A 12,118-nucleotide genomic window follows, 5' to 3' on the forward strand; every position below is an offset into this window, starting at 1 on the left:
TAAAGACATTGATTTTAATCTTTTATCTTAGGGCCTAAATGATTTTATAATCATAGTGATGAATTTAATGAGAGACAGGTAGGGCTGGCTTATTTGGTTAATAACCGAATAACCGAATCGATCCGAACCAAATAACGTATAACCGTAATCGAACCGAATTAGATGTAAAATCGAATGGTTATGATTTTTCTAAAACCGGAAAAACCGAACCCGAACCCGAACCGAACCGAATAAAACAATAACCGAAAAAGCCGTAAATTTTCTTTAAAAAGTGAGTATTTTTTATCATAACCGAACCGTAGCGGAACCGAATATAATGCAAAAACTGAATAGTTATAGTTATTCTAAAACCGAAATAACCGAATCCGAAAATGACCGAACCGAAATCCGATTAAGCCACCCTAGAGGTAGGCACAAATAGCTTAATAGTGATTTGACTCAACGCATTATTAGTCCCTTTCTCACATTCTCAAATACAAATACGCTTCTCTCTCTCTCTCCTCTCTCTCTCTCTCTCTATATATATATATACACACACACACGAAACACTTGAATTCATCTCTGTGTGTGTAATAGAGAAAACCCAGAAACCAATTTCTCTTGTTTCAACACATTTCACCCAAAAGATCAAAGCTTTTTTTTTTTTTTTTGATGGCTCGTTTGCTCATTTGCTTCTTCATAGTCATGGTCTTCATGGCATCATCATCATCATCCTCATCATCACCGATATCATCAAGAAAGCTTTTGGGGATGATGAAGAAGCAAGAAATGGCTGTAAGGGAAGAGAAGAAGAGCCACGTGCCTCACGTGACAAAGTCTACAACGTTAGCTTCACTTCCAAAGGGAAAGGTCCCGAGCAACTCTGCGCCGAGCAAGAAAGGTCACTCCGCCATTGCCAATCACAAGCTCTTCGCCCGACATCTTTACTCCATCGGTCGCCTCCTTCGCTCTGTTCCTAGCCCCGCTTTTGGCCACTGATATCTCTCTCTCTCTCTCTCTCTCTCTCTCTCTCTCTCTCTCTCTCTCTCTCTCTTCCTATATACATCTCTTCTTTCATTCAACGTGCTTTCCCTTTATACAAAATGACTTTCATTTTATTTATCTAAATACCCCCCAAAAAAAAATACGATTTATTGAACCGTAACGATTTGTGGGGAGGGGGTCCAAGATCTTGTTTAATTAACATTTGATGGGCCAAAAAGCATATAATTTTCCTTTTTTGTTCATTTTCTTATTTGACGCGAAAATTTTATATATAGAGAGAGTTTCTCGTGTTTTTATATATATATATATATATCCATGTATTTTCTTTTGAAATACTTGTGAGGACAAAAAAATTTAGATATTCTATCTTTGATGTTAGGGTTTTTTTCTTCTTCTTTAGGTTAGTGGAATTAATTTCTTTGTATATGATACGGAGTTTCCTCCCGTTGTAATTTATTAGCTTCTCTCATTGAATGCTTATATAATCATTTTTAGCATACGCCATTTTAGTATAATGAGCCAAATCCATTCACAATTTTAACAAATTAATAACAAAAATAATAATAAAATACGGAATATAATTAAAACTAATTTTTTGTTCACCGTCCGTTTTATTAATTTAGACAAGAAATCGAATCGTTAGAGAGAAAAAATGTCATGTATTATATCCACTTATCTCTATAATAAATTTTGATCATTTTTATGATACAAGATAAATGTTGGACAAAATAATTTAGTTTTTATAGATTTCTTTACTTTCTTTAAACACAAAAAGATTATAGAAAAACACAGCGTTGAAAGAACAGTATTTCATTTGCGACAATCTATCTAATTATGGAAATTAAATATAGTTCAAGTATTTAAAAGACTTATCTTAGTTTTTAAGAGTGTCTATTAAATGATCTCTGAAATTTTAATAAGGAAGAAGTGATTAAATCATATATATAATCTGAGTTCCATGAGACATTATATCAAAAATACCCTTATTTTGTTATTCATATTTCAACACATATCTTTCTTTAACTGTAACCATGTGACCCATGTGATCCAAAATATAGTGTGGTCATATGTTGATTTTATTGATTATAACTCATTAATTCATTATATTCATATCTTATATATCTTACTAATTATTTGATTAAAACATAATAAATTTAACGTTACGAGCAATGAGATCAACATGTGACCTTTTGGGTCACATGGTTACACCTGAAGGGTATGTGTTGAAGTAATAATAGCAAAATAAGAATATTTTTGATAATGGCCCGTCTCATGAATATCTCAAGCCATTGCGGGTTGTTAATTACATATTTTGATAACTTTCGTGAAGAGTTAAACTAAAATCGAGAAAAATTGAATATAAGTACGTCGGTTAATTTAATATTCATTTTATTTTAAAATATTTCAATTGACTAATGGAGAAAAATAAAACCAAGTCGTGATACACTCATAGGGGTAGCAGGAAAATTGAAAACAAAAGTCGTGATACTCGAAGGGTAGACATGAACAAGTTATTTTAAAATTATAGGGTATCAAATTTTTGTACTTATAAATATTAGACATATTTTTATATTTTTTTAAATAGATGAAAAGTAATTAATAATTTCGAAAACTAAAATTATATTTGTAATTTTTAATAAATATACAATAGATTTTTTTATTTAAATATATATTCAAAAATATCCGATCATAAATTTCGAAAAGGGTAGAATTTAACTCTGAATTCAATATATAACCAATTTTATTTATTAATCAGAATTGAAACCTAAAATAATTTTATTTTATTTTATAGTAAATTGAAGAATTCCGCCTGCGGTGGTCAAATACAAAAGGCTCAAACGCGCAATTTCACCGACACCGTCATCAAAAAAAGATAATGACTTTAACATTTTCGGCGAAATGTGGATTTTTATTTCTTAATATAAAAAATATATATTCAATTGCAATTTTTGTGTGTGTGTATATATATATATATATTCAAACAAATTAAAATTAATATCTCTATTTTTATGATCGTATTCTACATTGTTTTATATAATATATATAATTTTTTTCAAACAAAGTTAACATCTCCACTATTAATATCTGTAATAATAAATGTAAAAGTGGGGCAAAGGGTGATTTAATAAACCTAAAAGATTATTTAAAACTTGAAAAACGTGGATTTGGATAGAAACAAACAATAGTTGACCAAATGGGCCCACTAATTGGTTCAACCTTAATGAAGCCCAAGTATATTTCGTAAAGATTGGGCTTTATATTTTTCCACCATAGGCCCATTAAAGCCCAACTACTCTCCAGTTCTATGTATAAGAAAGTAAATATTTCATATATTATGATTAATTTCTTCATTGAAAAATTATTATTTGTAATTACTCGCACTCATAACATTAAGCGTAAATTATATAATTCGCATTAAGCAGAAATATTATTTTTGTTTAGATTTATAAAATTTAAATATTATATAAATAAAATTGTCTAAAATAATTATATATATATATATATATATATATAAATTGAATTTAAACGAATCCAAATATAAACTAATTAATAATGAAAAAAATAATTTTAGAATATTTTCTAATAAAAATTGAATCCAAAAATTTAAAATAAAAATTGAATGATAAATATTTTTTAAAATTAAAATATTCTAAACAAAAATTAACCAAATGGGCTTCTACATACCATCTCTCTCCATTTTTATGTTGCCATTTTTTTCCCTTCATTTTTGTTTCCATGTCTCTCCTTTTGAGAATTACTTATTTTCCATTAATTGGATGCTAATAATTTTTCACCAAAATACATTTATTTGTTCGGTCCCATGAACAGTAAATTTGTAAATTCGATTTCAAATCAACGGCTTGGAATGCCACTTGTGACGCGGTGAAATTTGACGTGGCTTTGGTTCATTTTAACTCCCTCCGTTAATTTTAATTCTATCCATATAAATGTCGAGTTAAAAAAAACATTTTAAAACTATACACCTATATATATATATAGATATACACACTAGCGTATACATATATATAGAGAGATATGATGATGCACATACATATTTATATACATTATACACATAAATGAATAAAAATAGTAAATAAGAGCAATAAATGAGTGGCAGCAAATTACTGATGAACCAACTAGATTGCAGTATGGCCCAATTTCGTTGGACTTTTCATGTCACAAAAAATTGTCTCATTCTTTTTATTTATTATTTTATTAAATAAATTAGATTATCTATTTAAGTGTGAACTTGTAAAATATATTTTTTTGAGCGTCAAAACATGTTTTAATTTTTAATGAATACTAACATATGAATTTAAATATATAACAGACAATTTTTTTTAATACCACAAATTGAAAAATGTAGAGGTGGTCGATATTCGTTTCGATAATATTCGATTTGATTTTTTATTCTATAATATATATATATATATATATATATATATATCCATTCACATTAACAATTTGAGAATTTAATCTAAATATACAAGTAAAAAATTGATGTATAACAAAATGGTAGAACGGTCGTATTTTTTAGAGGTGAGAATTGATGTGAAAAGGGATTATATCTGTGGTTTGGGAATATTTCATTATCTTCCCTTCCTTTGGATGGAAAATAAAAATATTCAAAACATTATTATAAAAAGATATAATATGATACTAATATCAACGATGATGATTGTCTCCCCCGCCATTTTGTGTCACCATCATACACCCCCACGCTATCTAAGCTTTTGCCATCCCACTTTCACATCGGGCCAGGCTTGTCACTGCCGCCCCCGCCAAGGAATCATGTCCCCCCCACGCGCCACCACTCACCTGAGCGTGATCGCACGCGCCACCGCCGGTGATTTCCGTTTGTTCTTTCCATGAGCAATTCGCCGGGAAATGAGGTCAAGAACTCGCAGGAGATAAGTAAACCTGGCTCTGAATCACGGTATCGCCGATTTTGAATCCGGGAACAACCGTGAATCCGACCCGGAAACCGGAATTCTCATCGGCGATCATGGATTCTTCGGCTGACGTCACGCTCTCCATGTACATGTCGGAGAATCTGCATCCCCTTCTCGGCTGAAACACCGTGACGTTTTCGCTGAGTGAAAACGCCACACAGTGCAGGAGCCAGACCCGTTTTGCCATCTCCGCGAACCCGGCGAAGAATCCCGAGTCCGGGAACCCGCCCGAGTTCACGAGCTTCCTCTGGTTCAGGTTCCCGAAGAGGGAGCACTCCATCTTCGCGTGCACTACACTCGCGTACTTGCGGCGCGTGAACCTAGCGAAGGACGAACCCGGGTTCTGGATCAGGAACTGGGTCGGGTCGACGGATCTTAGGGTTTTGAATCTGTTGAAGAACTGTTCCCGATTCGGTTTCTCGGCGGTATATAGTGGCGAGAAGTTCGGGGAATCGAAATTCTCCAGCATTTTTTCGGCGACGAACGATTCGAAGGCGAAGCAACGATGGCTTTGCCCCGGCGGCTGCGGCTGCGGCTGCGGCTGCGTCGATATCCCACCGGGCAGACTCCATTTCCTTTATCATCGCCTTCACGAAGCTTCGAACGGATCTCAGTGTATAGCTGAGAATCTGGACGAAGTGGCTGAAATTCAAATTGTGGAAATGGATGTTGTCGAACAGAGAGATCGATCCGCTCGCGGTGAGTTTCTTTTCGAGCGATTTGTTGAAATCGACGGTTTGGTTGAGCTCCTTCTTTAACGAATCGATCTCCGATTGCCTTTCCGCGACCTCCGATTCGAGCTTTTTGAGTGTGATCTCGTACGTCCTCATCATGCTCTGCTGCTCCTGGATCTCCGCGAGCATGATCGTTACCTGAGGTGACAGATTCAACTCCTTCTTCATGAAACTCCGTTTCAACTCCGACAACGCCTTCAATTCGTCGACCACCGCTTGATCCGCCGATTGAATCGCGGCGCTGTCGTACGGACGCTGCGCCATCTGAAGCTCTGCATAAGCAGCTTTAATGGCGGTCGCGCTCGCGAATATCTTCGCCACGACCGCCTCGAGCACCGCTCTCCGGCGCTCACGGCCCTCTCCGGCGCTCCTGCTGCTCACCGTGCTCTTCAGGTCGAAGACGGAGTCTCCGTCGTCGTCCTCATCGTCGAAGTCAGGGTTCCGTGACGTGAGCATACAGATTCCGATTCCATTGTTGGACGAAACCTTCGTCGACGACGTGGTTCTCAGGCTGCAAACCTTCTGGAAAGTTCTCGCGATCTTGCTCTTGCTCCGAAGTGTCGATTTCGGTTTCAGTGTCTCCATTGAAATCGAATAACTTTTTCAAAAACCGTAATCGATAGAAGAAAGAAACAGAGATTTTCTAGGGTTTCGAATTTTCTTAGAAAAGAAAACCTGAGCAAATGACGGAAGATTGAAAAAAATACAGAAAAGGAAAATAGAAAGAGCCTATTTTTCAATAAAATATCATCATTTAAATAAATAAGGTATATCATATATATATATATATTATGAAAAATAAAAAGAGAATGAAAGAGAAACCAAATGAAAAAGGCGTGAAAGCGCGGGAAAGGAAAAAAAAAGAGGTGGGTCGTATTTTTCTCTCTCTTTGATATTTCTATAATATATATATGTATATCATATGGCCGAATATAATAATAATAATAATAATAAATAATAATAATAATATTCAAGCTTCTTAAACAAGGATTTTAAATTGGTAGGACCGACCGAGCTTGTCGGAGACGTTATTCTTGTTGCTAATTTTGATAATATATGATATTATATAAAGTTTTTTGTGGGCATTCTTAAATCAACTCAATAATAATATAATTTTTATATATAAATATAAACATATATGTATGTATCTATTTAAATATGGGGAAAAAAATGTCCGTTAGAGAAAATTGAATGGAAGAGTGGGTTGATATGAAGAGGGGGTTGTTGAGAAATTAAGAGGGAAAACTTCTACGTAAACGAACAAATCATTAATGGACGTAACGATTGCGAACGAAAATAATAGCTTTCTTCGATTAACGAGAAAGATATATATATATATATATATATATTTGATAATATGGAAGTTAACCCGATATTTGATCCGATTATATCTTTTAGAGGATCGGAGAAACCCTTCTGAATGCATTTTTCCATATGAGGACTCAAATTTCGATTGGAAAAGAGCTTTACTTCTTTATTTACCGGTTGAACCACTCAATCTTAAATCGATAAAGATATATAAAATACATACACAACGTATTTATAAATATTTTTTTCTTATATATGTATATATATGTTTTTGTTTTTATAACAAATTTGGAATTTCTTGTAATCTTGTACTTTAAATTTATATAAACTATCGTGCCTTCTCGATTTAGAAATAATATGGTATCGTTGTAAAGTTGTTTGTATACATACCAAATATAAAAGATTATGATTACTATAACGCATGATAATTACTATAACGCATGATAATTAATTAAGAAGACATCTCTTGGCCATTAAGAAACAATCAATTGTCACTCATAATTATATATTGGGTATTATATATACATATAGACTATATATATATGTGTAAACTTATACGTGTAATTTGGTATAATCCCTTAGGGTTTCTGTATTCTCATTGACCAGCATATATACACATTACATGAGTGTTATGGTAATATATGCAAAGAAGGAAATACAATCGTTGATTTGCATAATATCCTCTGTCAATTATATTATCATCTATCACACCCCCGCAGTCGGAGCTGGAGGTTCGCGGATGCTCAGACTGTTTCGGAACTCTAGGAAGAGAGAGGTGGATAACCCTTTGGTGAAGATACCTGCAAACTGCGATGTTGACGGTACATGAAGGACACGAACCTGGCCAAGAGAGACTTTTTCACGAACGAAGTGTATATCAATCTCGATGTGCTTCGTTCGTTGGTGTTGGACCGGATTGGCAGACATATATACCGCGCTGATATTGTCACAGAAAACCACCGTGGATCGAGCGGGAGGGCAATGTAGCTCAGTTAGGAGGTTATTTAGCCAGCAAGTTTCAGCAACCGCATTCGCAACCGCTCGATATTCGGCTTTGGCGCTTGATCGAGATGTAGTGCGTTGGCGTTTTGAGGACCACGAGATGAGATTGTTGCCGAGAAATATACAAAAACCTGAAGTGGAGCGTCGGGTGTCCGGACAGCCAGCCCAATCCGCATCGGAGTAGGCGATGAGGTTGGTCGGGGACGATCGAAATAGCTGGAGGCCATGGGAAGTGGTACCTCTGATGTAACGCAGTATGCGTTTTAGAGCATGGAAATGTGGTTCGCGCGGGTCATGCATGAATAAGCAGACTTGTTGGACAGCATAGGCGATGTCGGGTCGGGTGAACGTGAGGTATTGGAGCGCTCCAGCAAGGCTGCGGTAAAGTGTCGGGTCTTGGACTGGTTTTCCGATGTCGGCCGAGAGTTTCGACTTTGTGTCTGCTGGGGTAAGACACGGGTTGCAGTTCTCCATGCTTGCGCGATGAAGGATGTCAATGGCGTATTGAGATTGACAAAGAAACAGTCCTCCTTTGTTGAATGTGGCTTGTACTCCAAGGAAATAATGTAGTGGGCCTAGATCAGACATTGCAAATTCTCCATGCATAGACTTTATGATTTCACGTAGAAGAGTTGAGGTAGATGCCGTGAGGATGATGTCATCCACGTAAAGAAGAAGGAATGCTTGTCCTGAGGTTCGCCGAAGTATGAATAGCGAGGGATCGGATTTGCTGTGTATAAATCCAATTCGGCGGGCAAAGGTGGCAAAACGTTGAAACCACGCCCTCGGAGCTTGTTTTAAACCATATAGTGAACGTCGGAGAAGACAAACGTGGTCGGGTTTGGTCTTGTCCGCAAAGCCCGGTGGTTGGTACATGTACACGGTTTCGGTGAGGTTACCATGCAAGAAGGCATTCTTCACGTCGAGTTGATGGATTGGCCATTCGTGAGATAGAGCATGACTCAACACAACCCGGATTGTCGCCGGTTTCACGACCGGACTGAACGTGTCACCGTAATCTAGGCCGGGTTGTTGCGATTTCCCATTTGCGACCAACCGTGCTTTGTATCTTGCATGAGAGCCATCCGCCTTGAACTTATGCCTTAAAAGCCACATAGAACGAACAACGTTAACCCTCGGGGGGCGGGGAACCAAGTCCCACGTCCCATTTTTAATAAGAGCACTATGTTCCTCCATCATCGCTGCTCTCCAATGAGGGTTTTGAAGAGCAGAAAGATGTGATCTTGGCAATGGTGAGATCGGGTCAACTAGGAGAGAAAGGACCTGTTTGGGTTTCGAGATACCGGATTTGCTCCGAGTTCTCATGGGGTGGTGTGTACTAGTTTCGGAGACTGTGGGTTGTTGTGGAGGTAAGGGCAAGGGCGAGTTATGTGGCACTGTCGGTGGGGATTGTGATGAGAGTGAAGGCGAGATACGAGGCTGATGGTGTATGAGTGGTGGAGATGGGTCTGTTTGGTGTAATGGCGTCGTCGGTGGGGCAGTGGGCATCTCACGAAGTGTACGAAAAAATGGATTGACCTCAGTGTGCAAATCGAGAAAATCATAGGAGGTCTGTGATGTTTGTGTAGGTTTGAAAAATGGGAAGTCATGTTCATAAAATTGAACATGACGGGATATGATTATCTTTCGAGTCTTTAAGTCGAAACACCTATAGCCTCGATGATGGGATGGATATCCGAGGAAAACACAAGGCGTTGAACGAGGGGCTAGTTTGTGTGGTGTTGTAGAAGTAAGGTTCGGGAAACATAGACATCCGAAAACCTTTAAATGGGAGTAAGAGGGTGGTTTAGAAAAGAGTTTAGTGTATGGAATGTTGTTGTTAATGGCAGTGGAAGGAAGAAGATTGAGTAGATGAACACTCATATGAAGTGCCTCAACCCAAAAATTCGGTGGTAAGTTGGCTTGAAATAGGAGGGTTCGAATGAGATTGTTTATGGTTCGTATGACTCTTTCGGCCTTCCCATTTTGTTGGGAAGTTTGCGGGCAAGAAAAACGAGTTGTGATGCCATGTGTATCGAAAAAGCTTTGAAAGTTGTGATTATCAAATTCACCTCCATGGTCACATTGAAAAGATTTGATGGTTGTTTGAAATTGGTTTTGAACATAGGAGTGAAAATGAAGAAACTTGGAAAACACGTCACTTTTTCGACGAAGGGGATATACCCATAAAAATTGTGTAAAATGATCAAGAAATACCACATAGTAACGCACACCACTAACACTCGGAATTGGCGAAGTCCAAATGTCGGAATGTATTATTTGGAAAGGTACCGAAACCGTAGTAGTTGATCGGAAAAATGGAAGACGAACACTTTTGCCAAGTTGACACGCTTCACATGACGAAGACATGTTTGGCTTATTACATTCAATAAAACCGGAAGAAATCAAATTTTGGAGAACGGAGATGCCCGGGTGTCCCAAACGACGATGCCATATGGTGGGTGGTGAGGTGAGTAGTGCCACATTAGCTTGGTATGCGGAGATGGTAGGCTCGGTGAGAGGGTACAGTGGTCCGGTGCTATCACATCGGAGAAGAGTCCGTTGTGTTGGACGATCCTTAATAGAAAAACCAAACGGGTCAAACTCAATAGAACAGTCATTATCGGTAGTAAATTGACGGACCGACACTAGGTTTTTGATAATGGACGGTGTAACGAGAACATTACGTAGAGAGAAGGGTCGAGTAGAAGAAGGGAAGGTGGTATGGCCAGCGTGTTTAACGGGAAGGAGAGATCCATCACCAACGGTGACAGAAGGAGTAGTGCTCGAATTAAAAATGGTACGAAGATTACCTGGTTGGTTCGTTAAATGAGCCGTTGCACCCGAGTCCATGTACCAAGCGTTGTCCGCCGGGTTTTGGAGCGTCATCGTGTTGAATGCATGTGCCAGGGCTGTTGCTGGTTCAGACGAGGTGGGGGAATTTCCAGGAGTGTTCCATTGTGGCGTCGGTTGTCGGACTTGAGAGTGCGACATCGGGGAATGACCGAGAATACCAGGAGTGTAGTTCGGGTAGTTCCAAGGGTTTGGCCAGAAAGGTGGCCATTGGTTGGCATTCCATGTTGGTGTGTTATTGAATTGACGCCGTCCACGTGAGCGTCCTCGGCGGTTGTTGGAGCGGCCGTCACGAGAGTGATAAGGACGAGGAGCAGAATTCCATGGTTGCGCAGATCGTGGGGCTTGGTCCGGTGAGACAGTGGTCGTGTACATGACGTTGGGTGAAGAAGAATGGTCGGTATGCGAGGGCTGATGCCTCGTAGACTTCGTGAGCCTTTGCTCTTCAAGAGTGAGCATAGATCTTGCATCGTCAAAGGATGGAAAGGGAGATTTGTGCTTAATGACATTGACAATGTTGTCAAATTTGTCACTTAGACCATTAAGCATGTGCATCACAAGGGCACGGTCAGAGACTGTCGCGTCGATGTTTGAGAGAAGATCCGACGGTTTCTTCAACTTTTGGCAGTAGGCGTGAACCGTGAGATCTCCAATGTTGATGTTGTGCAACTCGTGTTCGAGTTGAATTGCACGAGCCTCCTTATTGTCACGAAATTGATTCTCGAGGCGTGTCCACAACGCATTTGCAGTGCTTTTCTTTTTCAGCACGGTAGTGAGAAGAGATTTTGATATCGTGCCATATATCCACAGCTTGATGATGGCTCAGATTTTATCTAGATTTTATACGAGTGTGCCTTTGGTTTCTAAACGGTTTCCACATATTCTTAGGCATTTTCAGATCCACTCTAGGGTTTTGGGACTATTTATTGACTTTGGCAGGACCCCGAGGACATAACGCACAAATTCGGTGAGGATCGGAGAAAACAGTTCATCTGGTCCGCCCCTGACCAATTCTGGTCCGGCGGACCAGAAGATTGCCACACAAGTCCGCTCAGCGCTGAGCCAAGCCCGCCGGACCGAAGAGGAAGGAATCGAAACCTGGTCCGGAGCTGACCAGATTTGGTCAGCCGGACCAGGACCACGAGCTTCAGCCAAACAGCGGACTCCGAGCCGAACGTCCTGACCAGACCCGAAGAACGGTTGGTCCGGAGCTGACCTATCCAGGTCCGCCGGACCAGACCGCCTTGTCTCCCCAGTCCGCCTGTCTGTCGCCCAGTCCGCCGC

General features: G+C 39.0%; 2 protein-coding genes across 2 annotated transcripts; one reads left to right on the forward strand and one right to left on the reverse strand.

The window, feature by feature from the left end:
• The first annotated feature begins 424 nt into the window (after positions 1-424).
• LOC104820608 lies at positions 425-1,419 on the forward strand. The gene has a single exon (XM_010551119.1). The coding sequence runs from the start codon at positions 652-654 to the stop codon at positions 976-978; it is 327 nt and encodes a 108-aa protein (XP_010549421.1). The 5' UTR covers positions 425-651; the 3' UTR covers positions 979-1,419.
• A 3,041-nt stretch (positions 1,420-4,460) lies between these two features.
• Positions 4,461-6,377, reverse strand: LOC104820609 (IRK-interacting protein). Its single transcript, XM_010551120.2, is given in 2 exon segments — positions 4,461-5,446; positions 5,448-6,377. Coding segments are annotated over 2 exon segments (1,377 nt in total). The 5' UTR covers positions 6,257-6,377; the 3' UTR covers positions 4,461-4,878.
• Between the last annotated feature and the right edge of the window lie 5,741 nt (positions 6,378-12,118).

This window comes from Tarenaya hassleriana, unplaced genomic scaffold, assembly GCF_000463585.1.
Source record: "Tarenaya hassleriana unplaced genomic scaffold, ASM46358v1 Cleome31, whole genome shotgun sequence".
In the NCBI taxonomy this organism is placed as follows: domain Eukaryota; kingdom Viridiplantae; phylum Streptophyta; class Magnoliopsida; order Brassicales; family Cleomaceae; genus Tarenaya; species Tarenaya hassleriana.

What these genes read in the sequence shown, in the direction of transcription:
- LOC104820608 (XM_010551119.1), top strand. Translation starts at nt 652, where the DNA reads ATGGCTCGTTTGCTCATTTGCTTCTTCATAGTCATGGTCTTCATGGCA.